The sequence below is a fragment of the Somniosus microcephalus genome, chromosome 23 (genome assembly GCF_052327205.1).
Source record: "Somniosus microcephalus isolate GS21.2 chromosome 23, FLI_Smic_1.0, whole genome shotgun sequence".
NCBI classification, from domain to species: domain Eukaryota; kingdom Metazoa; phylum Chordata; class Chondrichthyes; order Squaliformes; family Somniosidae; genus Somniosus; species Somniosus microcephalus.
Window position 1 is genome coordinate 47,759,433 of NC_141009.1, and position 23,975 is coordinate 47,783,407.

A 23,975-nucleotide genomic window follows, 5' to 3' on the forward strand; every position below is an offset into this window, starting at 1 on the left:
ACCTCATCTTTCGATTAGGCACTATAGTAATCTGGGATGTTATGATTAAGGTTATCCACCAGGTGGTGCTGTAGCCAATGCTGCTGCTAAGGTCAGAGGTTTGTTTCCTGTTAAGGTCAGGGGTTGGCTTCCTGTCAAGGTCAGCAAAGGTGGAATGCCAGGATACAGGCATGATGTTTGTTACTCTGTTTGTTTAATAAAATACTCGTACTAGTTCCAAGATATCGCCTCTTCGAGTTCTTGTTCCACTACATGGATTTATCACATTTGGCGACGAGGTAAAAAGGACCCTGGATAAGGAAGAGAAGTCTGCCAGGACTTTTAAACAACAAAATCACGAGCTGAAGTTAGCTACCAGTTGGAAGAGAGCATGGCTGCCACGGTAGGAACGGTTTCCGCTTTTGATAGTCAAGCACAAACCTGGGAGGAATACTGTGAAGTGTTGGGTTATTTTTTCGAAGCAAATGAAATAAATGATGCCGGAAAAAGGAAAGCCATTCTGCTTAGTTCAGTGGGAAGCCAGACCTATGTTTGATGAGGAATCTGCTCAGTCCTGAAAAGCCTGGAGACAAATCATTTGTTGAATTAGTGGCTTTGCTAAAAGAACATTTCAACCCTAAGCCTAAGTGAGATTGTACAGCGGTTCAAGTTTAATTCAAGGAACAGGAAAGAGGAAGAGAGCGTAATTAACTATTTAGCGGTGTTGCGTAAATTAGCACAAGATTGCAATTATGGGAACAACCTGAAGGAAATGCTGCGAGATAGGCTAGTTTGCGGAATTATGGATGACCGAATGCAGCGTAGATTATTATCCGAGACTGGGCTTACGTATGAAAAAGCATTGGAACTTGCTCAAGCTATAGAGACAGCGAACCGAGATGTAAAAGAAATATAGGGTTCAGAAAGGGCTAATGCTATGCAAGTTGCAGGTCAGGTTGTTGTGCACAAGTTGAACATGCGTCAGAAACCACAACGTGAGCATGTGAAGGCATGTTATAGATGCAAGGGCGATCACCTGGCGAGTGAATGCCGGTTTCTGGAGGAAAAGTGCTACAAGTGTGGGAAACAAGGACACATAAAACAAGCTTGCAGGGCGAAATCACCTGTGGAGGAATCCAAACCAAAAGGGGAGGACAGCAAAACCAAGGGAGAAAAGTGAAAAAACATGGAGCACACCACATCAGCGGGGAAGCTGAGGAAGAAGAGGACATGTTCATAATGTATAGCATGTTAGAGAACATTCCAAAAGTGGCTCCTATCACATTGCAACTGACAGTAAATGACTCTAAGGTGAACTTTGAAGTGGATACAGGGTGCGGCGTGACCATAATGAACAAGGCAGAGTACTCAAAATGGTGGAACCGTGCAAATGTTCCAGAGTTAAAGCCTTGCTCCCTGTACCTTAAAACATATACAGGTGAACGAGTAGTGACATTAGGTACAGCTAATGTAACTGTGCAGCACAGGGACACAGTGGAACAGCTACCTGTAGTTATAGTATCAGGTACCGGACCAAACCTGTTAGGTTGGGGCTGGATAAAAGAACTTAAATTAGACTGAGGAGCAGTAAATCAAATAGATGTGGGCAAACAGTTGACTTTGCAAGAAGTGTTGAGTGAACATGAGAATGTGTTCAAGGAGGAACTTGGCACATTTAATGGCCCCCCAGCTAAGATTTATGTAGACAAGGAGGCACCGCCAAGGTTTTATAAACAACGACCTGTGCCTTATGCCATGAAGCCAAAGGTAGAGGCTGAGCTTGACCGTCTATTGAGAGAGAACATACTGGAGCCAGTGAAATGTTCGGAATGGGCAGCTCCCATAGTACCTGTTTTGAAACCGGACAATTCGGTAAGACTCTGTGGAGATTATAAATTGACAGTCAATCGGGTGTCCAAACTAGAGCATTATCCGATTCCCAAAACAGAGGATCTCTTTGCAAACCTGCCTGGAGGAAAGAAATTCACAAAGTTGGATATGAGTCATGCCTAATTGCAGATTACACTGGATGACGAATCAAAGAAGTATGTCACCATAAATACACACAAGGGCTTGTTTACATATAACCGCTTACCGTTTGGTGTCTCATCTAGTCCAGTTATCTTCCAGAGGACAATCGAAGGTGTACTGCAAGGGATTCCAAATGTTTCCATCTACCTGGGTGACATTCTGGTGATGGGAAGAACCGACCAGGAGCATCTGAGCACTCTGAGAGAGGTACTACAGAGATTGGAGAGGGCAGGGTTCCAGCTCAAGAGGAGTAAGTGCACTTTCCTGGGGAATCAGGCAGTGTTCCTGGAACACAGAGTGGACGCCACCGGGCTCCATCCACTCAAGGAGAAGGTACAAGCACTGCAGGATGCCCCTGCTCCTACAAATGTGGGTAAGTTAAAAGCTTACCTGGGACTGCTGAACTATTATAACAGGTTTTTACCAAACTTGTCAACTGTGTTAGCACCTCTTCACAAACTACTGCGCAAGGAGACACAATGGCAGTGGGGAGAGGAGCAGGGGGTTTCATTTGAACAGTCCAAGAAACTAATGCTGTCGTCGGATGTGCTGGTTCACTACAATGCAGAGAAAGACATCATTCTCTCTTGTGACACTTCACCTTACGGGGTGGGGGCAGTTCTTTCACACTGCATGGAAGATGGAACTGAAAGACCAATAGGGTTTATGTCCCGAACTCTAACACCAGCATAAAAAAACTATTCCCAGTTAGACAAAGAGGGGTTAGCAGTAATGATTGGGTTACAGAGGTTCCACAAGTACATATTTGGCAGGAAGTTCACCATATGCACTGATCATAAACCTCTTCTCTCTCTTTTCAATGAAATGAAAGCAGTTCCACAGATGGTGTCACACCGGACCCAGAGGTGGGCAGTGACGTTGAGGGCATATGAGTATGTCATCGTCTACAAGGCGGGCAAGTACCATGGGAACGCAGATGCCTTGAGCCGTCTTCCACTGCCAGGCACACCTATCCGTGCAGCTCCAGAAGACAGAGTTTTGATGTTGGAGGACACTGACACAGCACTTGTGACTGCAGAGCAAGTAAGAACATGGACAGGTAAAGATCCAGTATTGTCTAGAGTTTGAGAATATGTGGTGAGGGGATGGCCACAGCATCCGGAAGGGGCTGACTTCACACCATACAGTGTCAGGAAAACAGAGCTGAGTGTGCAGGATGGTTGCATGTTGTGGGGAGCACGAGTGATTATTCCACAGCCAGCATGACAGTCTATCCTAGAGCAACTACATCAGTGTCATCCTGGGGTCTCGCATATGAAAGCCTTGGCTAGGAGTTACTTGTGGTGGCCAAAGCTAGATGAGGAGATAGAAAATCTAGTCAAGACATGCAGCACTTGTCAGGAACACCGGAAGGCACCAGCAGCAGCTCCTCTCCATCTCTGGGAGTGGCCGGATAAACCATGGATAAGATTGCACTTAGATTATGCGGGTCCATTCATGGGGAAGATGTTCCTCATAATCATTGATGCACATTCCAAATGGATGGATGTTTATCGTGTAAATTCTGCTTCCGCCACTACTACTATAGACTGCCTGCGTCAGAGCTTCAGTAATCAAGGGCTACCGGAGATCGTGGTAAGTGACAATGCCACTTGTTTAGTGAGTACAGAGACAAAAGAGTTTGTGAGAAAAAATGGCATAGTGCAGGTGACCTTGGCTCCATATCATCCGTCCTCGAATGGACTTGCGGAGAGAGCCGTACAAACATTTAAGGAGATGATGAAAAAAAGTGCAGAAGGGAGTTTAGCAGCCAAAGTGTCACGGGTTCTGTTCAGCTACAGAATAACACCTCAATCCACCACAGGACTCTCTCCTGCTGAGATGTTATTAGGTCGTAGACTACGCTCCACTCTTGACCTTGTCCACCCAGACCTAAAAAAGAAAATGGAAAACAGACAAAACAAACAAAAAGAGAACCATGACAAAAGAACAAAGAGCTGAAATTTTGGAGAAGGAGATGCGGTCCTTACCAGGAATTTCAGTTATGGACCAAAGTGGATTCCTGGCTTCGTAGACTCAATGACAGGTCCAGTATCATACAAGGTCATGTTGGGAGATGGTAGGGTAGTACGCAGACATGTAGATCATATACTTCCCGGACAAGGTGAAATTGAAATGAAGGTTCCAGACGCAATGACTGAAGACAGGGTTGCCCCCAGTTATCCAAGTGCATCTGTGGTGCCACCCCCAGGGACATAGACAATTCCACAGGAACCTATTTGTCAAGAGGAAACCATCGTTGCAGAGTCAGATACTCTGAGCACTGCTCAGGAGCAGCTGGTGGCTTCACCACAAACAAGCAGGGACTTTACTGTTAGACGTTCACAAAGGACTCGCAAGCCACCCGAGAGATTGATACTGAACTGTTAGGTTCGTCAAGTATGGAACATGATGAATGGAGACTCCTTATGTGACCCTCAGGAATGGTTGTCTGTTAAGAAATTCATACTGAAATCTTAAGGGGAGAGGGATATAGTAATCTGGGATGTTATGATTAAGGTTATCCACCAGGTGGTGCTGTAGCCAATGCTGCTGCTAAGGTCAGAGGTTTGCTTCCTGTTAAGGTCAGGGGTTGGCTTCCTGTCAAGGTCAGCAAAGGTGGAATGCCAGGATGCAGGCATGATGCTTGTTACTCTGTTTGTTTAATAAAATACTCGTACTAGTTCCAAGATATCGCCTCTTCGAGTTCTTGTTCCACTACATGGATTTATCACAGGCACTTTACAGCCTTCCCGACTCAACACAGAGTTCAACAATTTGAGATCATAACCACTGCTCCCATTTTTTCGAGCAGCAGCTGTTGGTAATGATTCTGCCATTTACACCTCCTCTAGGCCCATCTTTTGTTTCTTTACTTGTCCTATTACCACCCCCTTTTGCCTTGCACCATCATCCCTTTTGTCATTTAATCTCTCCTGCCTTCCATCCAATCACAGACCTTCCCTTTTGTTCTTTCCTCCCCTCCCCCCTTTCCCGGCCTCTGTACTTGCTTAAAAACTGTCACATCTCTAACTTTTTCCAGTTCTGATGAAAGGTCATCGACCTAAAATGTTAACTTTTGTTTTCTCCCTCCACAGATGCTGCCTGGCCTGCTGAGTATTTCTAGCATTTTCTCTTTTTATTCCAGATTTCCAGCATCTGCAGTATTTTGCTTTTGTAATTAGTTTTACAGTGTTAAGTCCTCTAAAGAGAAAAAAACTTGCATTTACAGTGTGACATAAGAAAACTACTAGGCACTTGGTCTAAGCGTTAAACAAAACTTTAATCAACTGTTTTACAACATGGAGGTCTAGTTGTGTCCTTCACTAATTCCTGTTAAGAATGTCCTGCGCAAGCTGGGCCCGTGCCCGAGTATTTATACTCTCCCTGGACAGCGCCACCCGCAGGCCACTCAGTATTATTTCCTAAGTCTTTCTTTCATGAATGACTGATTCATGTCACAGTGCACCTTTCACAACCCCAGATCTAGTAATGGGGAATGAACCAGAGCAGATAAGAGAAGTAAAAGTAGGGGAACATATAGGCAATAGTGACCATAATATAATACACTTTAAGATGATAATTGAGAAGGACATAAATATGATGAAAACCGGGTTAATCGATTGGAGAAAAGCTGATTCTAAGGGGCTGAGAATAGAACTTGGGGGAAAAAATGGACAACAATATTGGCAAACAATGATGTAGAACAGCAATGGGAAACATTTAAAATGGTGTTCAACAGAGTGCAGGAAAAATATATTCCACTAAAAGAACAAACTAAACAATAATGAGACTCCATGGATGTATAAAGCCATAAGGGAACAATTGAGGGTAAGGAAAGAGACATACATTAAGTACATAGACAGCAGGGGAGTGCACGATAAGGAAGAATATGAAAAGATTAGGAGAGAAGACAAAAAAACAATTAGGGAAGCAAAGAAGAACTATGAAATTAAATTATCAAGGAAAATAAAATAAAATAGTAAAATATTTTATAGGCACATCAATATAAAAAGGAAGGTTGGGATGGGAATAGGGCCATTAAGAGATAGATAGGATAATACCACAGGTAACGATAGAGAGATAGCAGAAATATTAAACAATTGTTTTGCTTCAGTATTTACCAGGGAGATAGAACAGGTGGAGATGACATTGGATGATGAGATTAGTAATGAGATAAGTGCATTTAGAATAAAAAAGGGGATCTATTAAATAAACTAATCAAACTCAAAGAGGATAAAATCCCTGGTCCGGGTGGATTGCATCCACGCATTTTAAAAGAAGCTAGGGAAGAGATAGCAGAGGCATTACTACGCATATTTAATAATTCGTTAGAAAAAGGTATAGTGCCAGAGGACTGGCGGATCATTAACGTAATGCCGATATTTAAAAAGGGGGTTAGAACATGTCCAGGGAACTATAGACCAGTCAGCTTAACATTGGTGGTAGGAAAAATAATGGAATCCCTACTAAAGGAGAAAATAGAAGAACATCTAGAAACCAAAAATATAATAATGAATAGTCAGCATGGATTTCAAAAGGGAAAGTCTTGCTTGACCAACCTTATTGAATTTTTTGAAGAGGTAACAGAGAGAGTAGACAAGGGTAATGCAGTAGATGTAATTTATCTAGATTTTCAAAAGACCTTCAATAAGGTACCCCATAATAGACTGATGAACAAGGTCAGAGAATGCGGAGTCAGGGGACAAGTAGCAGAATGGATTGCTGGCTGGCTTCAGGACAGAAAGCAGAGAGTAGGAGTAAAGGGTAGCTATTCACAGTGGCAGAAGGTGGGTAGTGGAGTTCCACAAGGATCAGTGCTGGGACCACTGCTGTTCACAATTTACATTAACGATTTAGACTTTGGAATCAAAAACACAATTTCTAAATTTGCAGATTACACCAATTTGGGGGGGATAGTCAATACTGAGGAGGACTGCAACAAGTTACAGGAGGACATTAATAAACTTGCAGAATGGGCATATAATTGGCAAGTGAAGTTCAACACAGATAAATGTGAGGTATATTTTGGTAGGAATAGGGAGGTCATTTATCACTTGGAGGGTGCGAGTCTAGGTGGGGTAGAGGAACAAAGGGATCTCGGAGTACAAATACACAAATCACTAAAAGTTGCGACACAGGTTAGCAAGGCCATAAAAAAGGCAAACCAAGCACTAGGGTTTATTTCTAGAGGTATAGAATTGAAAAGTAGGGAAGTTATGCTAAACCTGTATCGAACCTTGGTTAGACCACACTTAGAGTACTGCATACAGTTCTGGTTGCCATATTATAAAAATGATATAGAGGCATTGGAGAGGGTGCAGAGAAGATTTACAAGGATGATACCAGAAATTCAAGCGTATACGTATCAGGAAAGGATGAACAGGCTGGGTCGCTTTTCTCTTGAAAAAAGGCTGAGGTGTGACCTAATAGAGGTCTTTAAAATTATGAAAAATTTTGATAAGAGTGGATACAGAGAGAATGTTTCCACTTGTGGGGAAGAGCATAACTAGAGGCCATCAATATAAGATAGTCACCAAGAAATCCAATAGGGAATTCAGAATAAACCTCTTTACCCAAAGAGTGGTGAGAATGTGGAACTCGCTACCACAGGGAGTGGTTGAAGTGAATAGTATGGATGCATTTAAGGGGAGGCTAGACAAGCATATGAGGGAGAAGGGTATAGAGGGTTATGTTTCTTCTTCTTATCGTGTCCACAGACAGTCTATACATAGCCCAGCCAGAACTGGACACATTTTTGCGCCTTGTTGTTGGATTCGGCAAGATCTGCAACAGTGCAGGGTTCCTCTAACGATGGGCATTGCAGGAGATGTTGCATAGTCTGTGCCTCAGTTCCACATTCACAAGTTGTCGGGCTGGTTGAATATCCCCATTTGCTTAGTGACACCTTTGAGCAACCTACACCGGTCCTAAGTCTGTTAAGGCACTTCCAGATTGCCCAGTTGCAATTAGCTCCTGGGGGAAGGCTTTCATCAGGTAAAATTTCCATCGCTGGGGGTTGTTCAAGACTGGCGAGCTGGTCTTTCCACAAGGCGATGCGGGCTTCAGATGAGGTTGATTGTAATGGAACAACACTGTTCATGAAGCTCTTCCTTGACTTTAGGCGGCTGGGTGAAGGTGTATGACAATGCAGAGGGTGCCTCTCATCTGATGTTTGACGGAGTCGCTCTTTCTTGCTGGCTACCGTTCTTCTTATATCAGGGGGAGCGATACCCGCCAGGATATATAGGCTGTTGGTGTTTGTTGGTTTTAAGCAACCTGTGATAAATCGGCAGCTTGCATTCAGAACGGCATCCATCTTCTTGGCATGAGTAGACCTTTCCCATGCAGGACAGGCGTATTCGGCAGGGTTATGCTGATAGATTTAAATGAGGAAAGATGCGAGGAGGCTCGAGTGGAGCATAAATGCCGGCATGGACTGGTTGGGCCAAATGGCCTGTTTCTGTGCCGTATATCCTATGTAATCCTATGTAATGTCCCAAAGTATTGTACAACCAATGAACTACTTTTGAAGTGTACTGTTGTCAGAAACACAGCAGCCAAATTGCACACAGCAAGGTTCCGCAAACAGCAATGAGATACTGACCAGATAATCTGTTTTTGGTGTTGGTTGAGGGATAAGTATTGGCCAGGACACGATGGAGAACTCCCTTGCTCTTCTTCACACAATGCCATGCCATCTTTTACATCCACCCGAGAGGGCAGACTGGGTATCGGTTCAACATCTCATCCAAAATACGGCACCTCCAACAGTGCATCACCACTGAGATGTCAGCCTAGATTGTGTGCTCAAGTCTCTGGAATGGGGATGAACTCACAACCTGCTGACTTAGAGGCAAGTGTGCTACCACCGAGTCTAGACTGACGTAAGGCACTAGTCTAAGGATTCAAAAAAGAAAACAACCTAAGACTACTGCCTTGAAATCAATAGAATGGGCAGGATTTTAACTCAGGTGTCATAAATCTCATCATCGAGAAACTACCTATGAAATAACACTGGACGGCCAGCTGGTGGCGCCGTCCAAGGAGTATAAATACTCGGGCGTTGGCCCCAGCTTACCAAGGACATTTTGTAAGACAAGGAACTAGTGAAGTACAACTAGAGCTCCATGTTCTGAAACAAGTTGATTAAAGCCTTGCTTTATGCTCAAACCAAGTGTGTAGTGAGTTTTATTACGTCATCAGGTGCGGGATGGTGTCGTGTTATCCGAATTTCGTGTTTCCCACGTGAATCTAAATGGATGTGGGAGAGTGATGCAATTTTAACTTAAGTGGCCAATTGATTTCCAACGTGTGGGAAGCCTTTGCAAATGGGTTTTTCATGACTGAAAGTCCCCTCCGATGACGTCATCATTGCTGCTGCATTTAAGGTCCACAGCAAGCCTTGCTTCTTCTGCAGGCTTCCAAGCTTTCTCCATTTGGTGTCAGAGGGACCTGCAGGAAAGATGACAAGCGGGAGGCCTAGATCAGCTCCTCGTATCGGCGAGCTAGTCCTTCAGGCATTGGTGGATGGGGCTAGGGCCAACAGGGAGGTGCTCTTCCCTTCCTCAGGGAGGAAGAGGCCTCCCAAGCAGACTAAGGCAGTGTGGATGCAGGTGGCTGAGGAGGTCAACTCCTTGGGAGTCACCCGCAGAACCTGGATACAGTGCAGGAAAAGATTTCATGACCTTCAGCGCACTGGAAAAGTGAGTATGAATTTCCCATCACCCTCAATCTAGCCCCCATTGCCTCTCCTCACCAGCACTCAGCTTTAGCAATCTCTTCCTCCACATCCCACTTGACACTGACATCCATGCACCCTTACCCATTCCCTCTCTCTCTATGCTCACATTCACCTAACTATTCGGCTATGCAGCCCTCACATTCCCTAACATTCTGATGCTATGAAAACAACTGACAACACACAGGGAGGGCCCTTGGTCTTGCCACCTCACTCCATCTTTGTCTCCTTCTAAGTATGTATGCCATGCAATCTCTACACTCACTCCTTCATTCTCACTCAACCTCCACTTGTCTCCCTCATTGCAGGAAAAGGGAGCTCACAACAAAAGAGAGCGAGCGAGGACAGGAGGAGGGACAGCCTCTAAAGTCCACCTGAACCCCTGGGAGGAGGCGGCACTCGAAATAGTGAGACTGGAGGATGATTCGCGCGTGGGGGATGGACAGACGGGTGTGACACAGTAAGCTGGTGACAGAAAAGTTTCCCATCTCTCTCTTTGACATTGCATGAGTCGCTGATAATGATTGTGAAGCTATAACAGATGGACTTATGAGCATCTGCAAAAAGCAATGTGCATGTAGCCTTGGCATCACATCTCTGACTCTTCCCTTTACTCCCCCACAGGACCATCACAAACATCCGTCCCCCCTAGCCAAGAAGAAGAGGCCGAGCAGTCAGACTCCTCAGAGGAAGCTGCAACATCTGAGGGTGCAGCGTCACCAGAAACATGCGCACCCAGCACCAGCGCAGACACTCACACCTTGGTGGGACCTTCGCGACATGGAGTAGTATTGTCACCTGGTGTATCACAGCTCACAAGTGAGCATCAGCAGATTGTGGAGACAGGGACAACAGTGGAGAGTACTAGTCAGAGGGCACAGGACTCTGCCAGCTCGGCTCAGCAGCATGTCAACCCTTTGCCTCTGGGTCCATCCATGAGATCAGTGGTGATGGAACTCCAGGAACAGATGCAGGAGTCTCTGGCAGGTTTTGTCTCTAGGGTCACTGCGAGTGTGGAGCGAATGGAGGAGCCCATAGCGACCATGACTAGAGCCTTTGTGGAGTCACTGGCGCATGAACGCATCACCACGGAAAGGATGGCGACCTCCGTGGAAAGGATGGCTACCATAGAGGCGAGGATGGCTATGGCCATGGAGGAGCTTAGTCACCAGGGTATGGAAAACATGGTCATTGTTCAGAACAGAATGACATCTCTTGAGGAGCGATGGGCATCTATTGAACAGAGAAACCAGACCTTCATGGAAGTCCTTCTGATTAGGACTGCCATTGGCGATACGGGTCCCCATGGCCCCCCTGATGTGCAGCAAGGTGCTCTCCAGCCACTTGCAGGCACTGAGGGGGACCTGACCCATGAGAGGGAGGTTGATGGCAGACCTCAAGGAAGTGGGGGCTCCTCTCCAAACGTTCACACTTGCATGCCACTGCAGAACCCTCGGTCAGAGCCCCACCGGAGTCCACACCCAAGTGAGATAGGCGTCTCAACCCCTGCACAGCCGCAGGAGCAGCAGACTGTTGACAAGCCCTCACAGGCTCGCCACCCCAGAGGACACCCGCCAAAGGTGTCGAGACAGGAGCAGCAGCAAAGTGAGCAAGGAACCTCCACATCTGCTGAAGCCACAGGGGAGGCACCACGTAGGAGCACGCGTAAGAGGAAAATTCTGCACAAATAGTCACAAGGGTAGTCACTTGGGTGCTATTTTGTGTTTACTGCAAAAATGCCATCACTTCAGTAATGTACATAAAATTTCTAATGGCAAATGGTGCAGTTGTATCGTCTGTCATTTTGCTAGTGGGACTTCCACATTGAGGGCTTAGGCATACTTGCAACTGTCAGTATGGTGGTCAGAGTGCTAGGAATCCTCTGGTTCTTGGCCATTGTCAATGCTCTGGTAAGAAGCTGCGAGGCAAAATTGTTTGTTTGACTAGGCTAAGCAAATCTGGCCAGGATGAGTGCGTCCCTTGCATCCCGGGCAGCAATGTTGTCGCGCGCTGGCGCCTTCTGGCCTGTACACCTTCAGGTGGGTGACTAGCAGCTTGCCGCTCCTGTTGATGCTCCTGCTCTTGGTGCTGCTGTTGTTCATGGTTCTGCTGCTGCCGCGGCTGGTCTTCATCCAAATCTGATGTCCAGGAGGAAAGGAATTAAATGGTCGCCATGCTTCTGGATTATGCCTCAGTTGAAGTGGTGCTTCGTCAACGTGTGGAGGGGGGTTTCCCAGGAGGTCCCACTAGAGATGGGTGTGAGGCTCCAACCTTCCACAGTGTGGTTAAGCCTTCTACAAGTTGCCCCAGATCTGAGACCACTAAGTCCTGCCACCTGCAAATCATGGCTGATTAAATCTCCTCTTTAATGGTTGACCTGCAGTTGATAGTCAGCAATCCAATCGTGCTCCCGCCAGGTTTCACATTCGTGTTTCCCACCAGGCGTGTTTCATGTGGGAAAAGGGTTAAATTCGCAAGGGCCTTTCAAAATAGGATTATAGAGGCCATTTAATGGTTGTTAAGGGCCTTAACGACCAGTCCCGCCTGTTGGATGCGGGACAGAGTCAGGACCATCAGACACGACTGAGTTAAAATTGCTCGGAGTCGGAAACCAGGCGGGGGGATTCCGCCCGCCAGTTTTTGCGATTTTAACCCCCCCGCACGCCTCTAAACCCGCCTCCACGGCTCAATGAAAATCGAGCACAATGTGTTTTCTTTCTTTCTTGCCTCCCTTCCTCTGCCGAAGATGTTGAGACATATCCTGGGTAATGTTCCCTGTAATTCATTTTGCGGTGTGCGGCCCATTCAAAATAACGTGCATGTGCGGTTTTTTTTCTATTTAAAAGCCGGCAAGCCCACTGCGCAGAACCCCTGGAGCACTGCACAGTCGCGCAGCCACACAGCTTACAGGGATCATTGATCCTGGGTACGGTTCCATAGGCACCAGTCACCCTCTAGTATTTCATCCAAGTTCCCTTAATTTTTTGTTGCCTTTAAAAGTGAGCGTTTGCAAGATATTCACATGCGGGATTATCACATGAGTGTTCCAAATTTCTCCTTTAAGATGCTCATTAAAACCTACCTCTTTGACCAAGCTATTGGCTACCTGTCCTACTACCTCCTTCTCAGTGTCATTATTTGCCTGATAATCACAGAATCACAGAATCTACAGTGCAGATAGAGGCCATTTTGGCCCATCGAGCCTGCACCAACACATATCCCACCCTATCCCTGTAACCCCATGTATTTAATCCCGTAACACTGAGGGTCAATTTATCATAGCCAAATCAACCTAACCTGCACATCTTTGGACTGTGGGAGGAAACCGGAGCACCCGGAGGAAACCCACGCAGACACAGGGAGAATGTGCAAACTCCACACAGACAGTCGCCCGAGACCAGATTTGAACCCGGGTCCCTGGCGCTGTGAGGCAACAGTGCTAACCACTATGCCACCGTGCCCCTGTGAAGCGCCTTAGGATGTTTTACTACATTAAAAGGTGCTATATAAATGCAAGTTGTTGTTGTTGTTGGATCAACATCACAGCCACTCAGAGCTGAATGTCTCCTTTAAAACAAATACCTGTGGTGGGGCCAATTTTATTCCAATTGTTTCAAATGTTTCAATGACAGATTTTTGCCACTTGTATGTGACAAGTACCATAAAGACATCAACAATGGGACAGTCTCACCAGTGTTTCATGTCATGGCAACCACATCCAGAGTTAGCATGTCTGAGGTGGAAGCCCAGCGACACATGGGACAGCATATCTACTGGGGGCGGGGGAGGTCAAAGGTGAGGAGAAGGAAGGCTATGGGTATTACCAGTCTATTCAATTATTGTGTGAAGACTTAATGATTTTGATGTAAGTTTTTTTTTGTTAAGCAATAAAATACAGTCATTTAGCAGAATGTTACACTGTCAGTGCAGCTTATAAATTAATTTTGGGTCTCATACACAACGATGACACATTCTCATCAACACCGTCAGCAGCACGGTCACTCTCACAGCAGTGACTTCCACTACTCCCGATATTCCATTACGTGTCACGAATGGAAAACCTTCTTTTCAACGTGTTAAAAATGACTGAGTGGCCCCAAAGAAACACGCAATCACTGTTCATTATCTACACAGAGTTAAGCTTTTAAGTCAACTATTTACTCAACACTTAAGCTTTTAGCATGTCAGACACGGTGATACACTGAGACGTGGGAGCTGCTTAGTTACAGTCTGAATTCCAAACTAATGTAACCCAGGCACGTGTCAAATTGTTACAAAGCCACCCAACTTGAATTCGCACAGAAATTGCTGACTCACGAACACAACCAGTGGGTAGTAATGTTCCCTAAAATCCGAGTGGTCAAACCAAAACCACAATCCCATCCAAATTAATCCTGACACCGCACATAGGGTTAGAAATTTGCCTTGAGCAATAGCGACAAACGAGTATTATCGCATCGACTATTTTTATATGCCCTGTCCAATGGAACTGAAATCCAGTGGGGCATCTAACGGGCAGCCAATGCGTTACCGCTCTATTTGTGTTATCGTCCAAGACTATTTTTCTACCCCTTAGACCCTGGTGAGTGATCAGTGTCATAGCCATTCCACAGGAATTTTTTTTTTAATCTCGTAAAATACAAAAGGTGATGTACCTTGATTGCTCCAGTAGAGATTTGAATTTCATGAAGTCGTCGCATGGTCCCGTCACGATCGATGAAGTACGATGAGGCTAGTTGATGGAGGGCCTCCACACTCTGACTGGCATTTGCTGACTTTCTGTCTAACTTGCTTTTGTCCATGTACATGGTAAGTGCTTCTTCACCTGCAGGGAGAAGAACAATCGATACTTTAGTGAAAGCAACTGGAAAAGAAGAAAGAGCAGTGGCTGTGTCACCATGGAACAACATCTCAAAAGACAGGACATGCTGGGCTACTGGAATAAACGCAACCGGATGGCCTGTTTCTGTGCCTTAGCACTCTATATTCTATGTGATAACTTCATTGCTTTAGCGAATGCATCAAATTACTGCTACAAATGTTTTATTTTTACTTTAACAATCGTGAAAATAATTCATTGGTCAGTGCTGGTCGTAGGGCTCAACTTAGGAGAAAATTATGTCCCCCTCCAACAAAAGAGGCTGAAATACCTGCAGGACAAAGGCCAGTCAGAAAGGGTAATGTGCGAACTGCTCCTCAAACTCAGCAGGTACCAGACAGGCTGAAGTCCTTTCCAGAAACGCTATACGAGCCAGGCATCCCCCACACTCACCGGGCTTTTTCTCAAGTAGGTAAGTGTTGTGTATGTAATATGTGTGCTACTTTGAACCTATGGACAGGACTGCACTACTTGTTGGGCGTAGTGATACGCAGTACCACTCCTGGCCATAGGGGTATAAATAGTACTGTGGGTACTGATCCCCCTCAGTTCCCGCCTGTGGGCATGAAGTAAAGACCTATGTGCAGTCCCTACCTCCAACCAGTAAAGGCCTGTTTGAGTTATACGTTTAAGTCTTTGTGTTAATTGTTCAATACAATACACATACTTAACACTGGCGACGAGTCAGGCTCTTACCCTGCGGCAGTTATTCCAGGCGGCTTCGTCCAAAGACAGGACGTTGAAGAGAGGTTTCAATCCTCAACACCCCACTCAAAACTGAAGGGCAGCAGAAATCCTGACAGCTTCCAGCGACTGGAAGAGACAGGCATTAGGACCCTGAAGCCTCCATCAGCTTGTGAACCGGAGTAAAGACAGGACTGGGGAAGAGAGAGAGGTAGGGCGATAGCGATCGGCAGATAAGGGCCGGGCCGCTTTGAAGTGAGGGGCGCAGCCGGGCCAGCGATCGGGACCAAAGATAAGAGCCGCACTCGGACTGAAAGGCGCGGCGGCTGCAGAAGCTCAAGGTGCGAGAGTCGCGGTGCACAGCGCGGGCTATCGATCGCGGCGAAGATAAGGGCCGCACTCGAGGGCTGAAGGGAGACGGCGTCGGGGGACGGGTGAAGACCGCCAAGCGCGGGAAAACCGCCATTTTGTGGGCGGAGGACGACGGCAAGAGCGGGAAGCCGCCATCTTTGATAACAAGTAAAGAAAATAAAATCTGAGAAATTGCAAATCTACAATGCCTAAACACGGGAATATTAGCACCTTTGATAGTGACCTCGAAGGTTGGGCCATATATGTTGAAAGAGTAAAAAATTATTGTAAGGCCAATAAAATTCGTGACCAAGATAAAGCTCTAACATTATTAAATTTAATGGGTGCGAAGACGTACGGGCAATTGAAACACCTGTTATCACCAGATGAACCGGCGGATAAGACGTTCGATGAGATTGTTACTGTCCTGAAAGATCATCTAAACCCCACGCCGCTGATGCTAGCGGAACGATTTAAATTTTACGACAGAAGGCAGCTACAGCATGAAAGCAATGCTGAATATTTGCTGGAATTGCGTAAATTAGCGAAATATTGCCAGTTTGGAACGGGATTGACAGATGCACTACGAGACAAATTTGTGTGTGGTTTATTTAAACAGGATACACAAAAGCGACTGCTCGAGGAGAATGAGCTGACGCTTGAGAAGGCGGTCACTATGGCAGCAGCACACGAAGCCGCAGCGAGAGGCACGGCAGTAATGCAGCTACGGTCACCGGAGCTCAGTGCACACAAATTGGGTGTGAGTTCTGGCAAATGTTATCGTTGTGGAAAGACAACGCATGATCAGAACCAGTGTTGGTTTAAAAACCAAGAATGTAGAACTTGTGGTAGGCTTGGACATATAGCTAGAGTATGCAGGTCAGGGAAGAAGACCAGCAACAAGAAGTCACCGCAAGGAAAATACGCAAAGGTACACAAGGTGACTGAACAGGAGTCCGATTCAGACGCTAGCAGTAATGAACTGGCTAGCTTAAGCTGTAATGAACTGGCTAGCTTAAGAGTACTCAACGCTGGTAAGGGTGCAGACCTCCAGACAATTTGGGTCACTCTTCAGATAGAAGGAGTCCAAGTAAAACTGGAATTGGACACTGGATCGGCATTGACGGTCATAAATAAGAAAGATTACGGAAAGTTATTCCAACATATTCCCCTACAGGATACGGGGATTATATTGAAAACATACACGGGGCAAAGAGTGTACCCCATCGGGAAAATAGAGGTTGCAGTGGCCCACAAGGGCGAAGACAGTCAAATAATGGACTTATATGTGATATCTGAAGGAGGTCCTCCACTACTAGGACGGGAGTGGATTAGGAAAATGAATATGGACTGGCATTTCCTACAAACAATAACGAGTGAGAACTCGGTGAAGATAGTCGGCCCAGACTCTGGAACGGATGATGGTAAGCCCAACTCAGGTGCAAAAGACAAAGTTTCAGCACAGAATTCCACTGAGCAACAACAACATAGTTTAACTGTGGATTCTGAGTCTGGCAAGTCTACTGATGTGCCCATTTCTGAGGGACACCGGGCTCGAACTCAACTCCATTTCAAACTACAACAGCAATTAGAACAAATGCTTCGCCGTTTTGAGCAAGAGTTGAATGCAACGAAAGAGTTCTTTGATATAGAGTTGGAGAATCTGGAAAGACAACAGAAGCAGCTGATGGAGAAAATGGAGCAGGAGCACACAAAACGTCTGATGTCAGAGGAGTTAACGGTCAGCCAACTCCTGCATATGCTGAAGGACAGGACTCTGAAATGGGAAAAACTTGAACATGAACTTCAATATTCAAACGAAAGGGGTTCGGAGCTCTCAAAGGTTATTGGAAGAGCTGACGTGGCAACACAGACTGAGATGACTGCAACAGAGCAGCCCTTGGATGCCAAAAGTACGCTGACTCACGTCAACGTAGAACAACAGACCGCTGAAACAGCTGCTCCGGTAGAGGGATTGCATAGTCCGATCAATCAATCTCCAAAGGAAGTTGAAGTATTAAAATCACAAATGAGGTCACTAGTAAACGACTTGCTGAAAGCCCAGAAAAAGCTGGATGCAGAGGTACACATGAAGAAGTCTCTTCAGGAAAGATGTCTGGATTTGGAACAAGAGCTGGCTAACGTCCAGCTAGGTATGGAGGAAATAGACGACCCTCTCACTGGTCTAGCTCAGGACGACACCGAATATTACGATGTCCTGTCCTGCCCAGCTTGTAACTTCGACTCCCAAAGTGCAGAAATCATGGAGGAGCACCAAAAGTCTACGGAACATCGGGAGAAGCTGGCTCTACGACGGAAACAGGAGGAAGAGAAGGAGGAACTGCGCATGCAGCTGGCAGCTGTGGCAGCTGACAATGGAGCCCAGAGAGTCTCCAAGAAGCAGAAAAGGAAAAGTAAAAACAGAAGATGACCCATCTGAACCATTATCACCTCTACCAGATCACACACGTGGTCCCTCCGAACGGAGCCAATTCAGTTCGGAAGTTCAAACTGTTAAATCCATGGAAGGACTATTGAATGAGTCACTCTAGCAACGTGAACCGACTACACCACAGAGATTGAATCTGTGAACTGTTTTCCGCAGAGACTGAATCTGTGATCTGTTTTTGACATGAAGTTATCTATGTATCTATGTTATTCTGTTATGTAAACCTGAAGTTATATATGTATATATGTTATTACGTTATGTTAAATGGGGAGATGACTGTAAAGCTAGGAAGGGAGGAATGTTGTGTATGTAATATGTGTGCTACTTTGAACCTATGGACAGGACTGCACTACTTGTTGGGCGTAGTGATACGCAGTACCACTCCTGGCCATAGGGGTATAAATAGTACTGTGGGTACTGATCCCCCTCAGTTCCCGCCTGTGGGCATGAAGTAAAGACCTATGTGCAGTCCCTACCTCCAACCAGTAAAGGCCTGTTTGAGTTATACGTTTAAGTCTTTGTGTTAATTGTTCAATACAATACACATACTTAACAGTAAGAAGGGGGTAACTTGTTACGAACCACTTCTCTGATTGAGTTTGTACAGCCCCACGTAGGGCCACACCCCAACCACCAGAGTCCCCTCTCTGTGCAGGCAAAACTTTCAGTATCTCCCTGACCCAGCCAAATTCCAAGGTTACCACCAAAGTAGCCTGACCCGAGTGTGTGCTCGGCAACAGGCCAGTGTATTTTCCCGCAAGTACTCCTGACAAAGCGGCTTATAGAATCATAGAACCAGTGTGTCTGTGCTGGCTCTTTGAAAGAGCTTTCCGATTAGTCCCACTCCCCATAGCCCTGCAAATGTTCTTCCTTTTCAAGTATCTATCCAATTCCCTTTTGAAAGTTATTATTGAATCTGCTTCCACCACCCTTTCAGGCAGTGCATTCCAGCTCATAACACGCTCAATAAACAAAAAGAAATACTCCTCATCTCCCCTGTTGGCCTTTTTTTTTGGCCAATTATCTTAAATCTGTGTCTTCTGGTTACTGACCTTCTTCATAAAATATACACTGAGTGCATTTTTTTTCCTTCTGAATAAAACAAAAATGAAAATATTAATATGTTTTTGCTGCACTGCAGTGGTCATAATGGTAGCACAGCAACACGATTCAGCAGGCTGGTCATTCCAGTGACTAAGCACGCTTGCTAACTCAATCCTGCTAAAAGGTTTTAGATACATATTGAGTACATTCTGGAAACCAAGACACAAGGAGGTGGTTTTATGGTTTTCCCTCAACAGCCATAATGCACTTACTTGCTGCTCAAAATATGCCACTGATCCTACTTGTTTGCAAAAAAATGTTGACTTTTGTTATAACTCCTATCCATCTCTGCTGAAAGGTTCAGCCATGTCCTATCTAAGTGTCTCAATTGTTCAGTATAAATGTCACCACTGTGGTGTGTGCCTCTTCACTTGGCTTGTGTGGGTCATTTCATTTCTATGGTAAACACACTTATTTAATGAGTAGATTGTGCAGTTGGAGCTTTGCCAAACTTTGGGCCACAATAGACGGGGAGGAGGGGGGGAATCATTCTGAGCGATCTGTGGTCCCTTTATACAACAATCCTTCATGAGAGCAGGGTGCTAATTCAAGCAGGTCAAGGTTCACATTGGGGAAAGCTGGACTGGGGCCCAGAGTTCCAAGTAACAGCTTAAATAAATCAGAAGTGGATTGTGAATTATTCCATCAGCACGGGTTTGGTTGTGTTGGGTAGATTTTGGTGCAGATCGGGCAGGCTATGGCGGGGGGGAGTTAATTGTGTCACCTACCTGTTGCAAGCAGCATGAGGCTTGAACCATTTTGACGGTCGGGCCTCATTTGAATGCCCTGCGGAATCTGCCCACGCTGTTTTCCGCATAGATCGACAGTTCACTGAACTGGAGGGCATTGCCTGTTTCAAAGCGCACTTGCACGTCTTAAAGCGAGGTGCCATCTAGTTCTTTTACATTTTTTGCTGCGGTTTCTCAATTTTAAACACCACGATTAGCTCACCCCTCAACCGAAGTCATTTCTAAAAACTTGAAGAGCCAGAGTTGTTTGGAGATATTAGCCATTTATACTGAACTAAAAACTCAAATGGAAATGTCAACTGCTTTACACCGCGTAGGCTAAAGGTTGCAAATTGTGGCCTTCGTCATATATTGCCCGCAAACTGGGGTTCATCTTATCCTGAATTTTGTTAATGGTTCGGTAATTAATGGGAATGGGGCCATCTATGTCTGTCTGTCAAGCTACAGATACAGTCACACCTAAATCTGTTCCCCCACCGTTATGGGAAAATCTATTGTCAGTCGTAAGTTTCCCGGTGACAGAGCAGCTGTCTTTGATTTTATGCCTTGGTCAGGTGAGCTTGCTCCATTTTGACCCGACTATATATTTTTTAAATCAGTCAAAACAAAGCAAAATTTCCCTATTTGTCACAAAGGAGGTGAAATACAACTGACAAAAGAAGCCGTGTCTCTCACTCGGCAATGTCTCGTGAAAATTCTGGTGGATAATTGAAGAGCAAATAAAAGAGGTTCCGATGAAATTATACTTTTGTCAAATCACTGCATGGTACTTGCAAGGTAAATCCTTGGTACATTAGGTAATTCATTGGTACATTAGGATGGTTGGCATGCTTGTGCACAGCAGGAGGTTTTGGGCAATCTGATTTTAGGCTTCAGGGCTTAGGCCCAAGATTTGCATGAGAATAAAGACTCATTAAAGAGAGAAAAAACAACAGAAAATGCTGGAAAAACTCAGCAGGTCAGGCAACATCCGTGGGGAGAGAAATAGAGTCAATGTTTCGGGTCGAAACCCTCCGAAGGGTCTTCGACCCGAAACGTTGACTCTATTTCTCTCTCCACAGATGGTGCCTGGCCTGCTGAGTTTTTCCAGCATTTTCTGTTGTTATTTCGGATTTCCAGCATCCGCAGTATTTTGCTATCTCATTAAAGAGAGAGTCTTCTTTCTTGTTTTGATAGAGTAAATAAGGAGGAACTGTTTCCACTGGTAGAAGGGTCAGTAACCCGAGGACGCAGATTTAAGGTAATTGGCAAAAGAACCAGAGGGGAACTGAGGATAATTTTTTTTACGCAACAAGTTGTTATGTTCTGGAATGTACTTCCCGAAAGGGTGGTGGAAGCTGATTCAATGGGAACTTTCAAAAGGGAACTGGATAAATACCTGAAAAGGAAACAATTGCAGGGCATGGGGAAAGAGCAGGGGAATGGGATTAATTAGGTAGCTCTTTCAAAGAGCACGATAGGTCGAATGGCCACCTTCTGTGCTGCAAGATTCTATGATTCTATGTAGGTCACTGAAGGGTATATTTTCCTCCATTTGATAATGTTAGGTTAAGCGTCAACCTGAGTATGAATCAGCTCTGCCTGACATTCCAATCGCACTGATTTTTATCAACATTTGGGAGCATGTACTCTAACTTGTCATACAGTTATATCATTGAAAATGGTACATAAATAAAGTTCAAACAGATAATGGATGGGTGGTACTGGCTACAGAGAAAATGATTCTATCACAGAATTCAAACGGCAATGATCCATGAATTATCCGAATCCTTTGCTAGGGTGATTTTCACTCCCACCCATTACTCTATATATAATCATCTTCTGTCAGTGGCAAGGGATGAACAGAGGGAAACAGACCCTTTATGTTTAATGAACATGAAAGGTAATGGTAGGAATTCTTTTTTCAAGCTTGTTCCTCTGCACATCCCAATGTTTTGAATTACACATGCAGCGGTTAATGAAACACTGCGCCAAAAAAATTTGTTGTGGCTTTCTTGGCCCTAATTTTTGTTCCATATGATGGCCATTTCCACCCCCCCTCCCCCACCCTTAATTGTGCTGCCTTCATTACTGGCATCATTGCAGCACATGATCTAAAGTTGCAAACTAACAAGGGGTCATAAATTACTTGATACCTCCACCGAAGGTTTAGTGGATAAATATATGGAACTGAACCACAGCGACCAGACGGTCCCAGGTTCCATTCTTGATCGCTGTTGAGTTAGCTGAATCAGTCAAACAAACGTGAGATGTGGTTTAAAGGTGGTGGCCAGCGATGTCTTAGGTGATTAATGTAATGTATATACCTTTAAGGGGGGAACTATCTTTTACAGCTCATGTATACTGCAGTACTGGCAGCGACCACACCTGTATATCGCACTGAGTAGTAATCTATACAGATCAGTTCCCGTGTGAGCCACGTTGAGTAAACACCTGTTGTACCGTTCTCCTGCAGTCTGTGTCTCATTATACATGGACACAACATTGGCGACAAGGCAAGTTCGAACCTACCTGCAACTCTGCATCACCTCCCGGGGATTCGTTCCTGGAGATCAGTGGATTGGAGGTCAAGGCCAGAGACTCGGGCGTCGACCACGGGCAACCGTCCAGTCATCCAGCAGAGACTCGAGAATTGCGGGGGAGGCTGTCGAGAGCCAGGCTTGGCTTTCCAGTCGAGGTGGTCCAGCAAAACGGGCTGGCAACAGGTAGTGCGCAGACCCTTCCCAGACAGCAGTGGGCTAGAGCCTGACCGAGCGGCACAGCAAAGGGCCGAGCAGCGTCGACGGGGGAGAGAGAGAGAGGGCAGAGCGCACAAGGGGCAGGCGGTGTTCAGGGGCCGAGCAGCATCGAAGAGAGGGAGAGAGAGACGCACAGAAACCCGCGAGGCGCCGCTATTGCCACAAGGACCGCTGAGAGCAGCGTTGGCAGCAGCGCTGGAGAAGCGCGCGAAACATACAGAGCGCCGCCATTGCCACGAGAACCACTGGGAGCAGCGTTGGCAGCAGCGGGGGAGGAAGGAAAGCGCGGGAGACGCCATTTTAAGCCATTGGGAGATGCCATTTTAAACCACACCCAAAATGCCGAAGCGTGGCAGTATCACCGCATTTGACAATGAAGTCGAAGATTGGACGACATATGTCGAATGAATAGAGGTATACTGCAAGGCAAATGAGGTGTCAGATGACAAGAAAGCGTCGGTATTGTTAAATTTAATGGGTGCAAAGACGTATGGTTTATTACGAGATCTAGTAACCCCAACGAAGCCAATGGAAAAGAGTTTTGAAAACATGGTAACGATACTACAGGAACATTTAAACCCCACACCACTGCTGATAGCAGAAAGATTCAAGTTTCACAAACGGAACCAGCATAAGGATGAAAGCAATGCTGATTATTTAACAGAACTGCGCAAACTATCGAAACACTGCCAGTTTGGAGTGGGACTGGCAGATACCTTAAGGGACAAGTTTGTGTGTGGGCTTCAAAGTGAAGGAACTCAGAAACGGCTTTTATCTGAAAAGGACCTTACGCTGGAAAAGGCTTTCAGCATTGTGGTATCATATGAAACAGTAGCACGGGGCGCTGCAGAGATACAACAGAGACCGCAAGAATATGGCACAAACGAAATGTCATATGGAACAGAGAAGTGCTATCGCTGCGGCAGAACAACACACGACCAGAATGATTGCTGGTTCAAAGACAAAGTGTGCAGACAGTGTGGAAAAGTAGGACACATAGCACGAGTCTGCAGGTCGGGAAAGAAAACCAGCAATAAGAAAACTACCAGAGAAAATTGGAAGAAGGTACATAAGATGACGGAGAATAGTTCAGACGAACAAAAGAGTGATAACGACTCCGAAAGCAGGGAACTGAGTTGTCTGAAACTACATAATGTGATCACAACGGAGGATCACCGAACCATTTGGGTCACTCTCAAGATGGAATTGGACACAGGATCAGCCCTAACAGTCATAAACCGACGGGACTATGAGTGGCTATTCTCACACA

At 45.6% G+C, this 23,975-nt stretch overlaps 1 protein-coding gene across 1 annotated transcript in view; it reads right to left on the reverse strand.

Moving 5' to 3' along the window:
• brinp1 (bone morphogenetic protein/retinoic acid inducible neural-specific 1) overlaps positions 1-23,975 on the reverse strand; it is a 465,818-nt gene that overhangs the window by 116,281 nt on the left and 325,562 nt on the right. Inside the window, exon 4 of the mRNA XM_085965843.1 lies at positions 14,407-14,576. Within this exon, the coding sequence (XP_085821969.1) occupies positions 14,407-14,576 (170 nt within the window). The remainder of the gene's footprint in view (positions 1-14,406; positions 14,577-23,975) is intronic.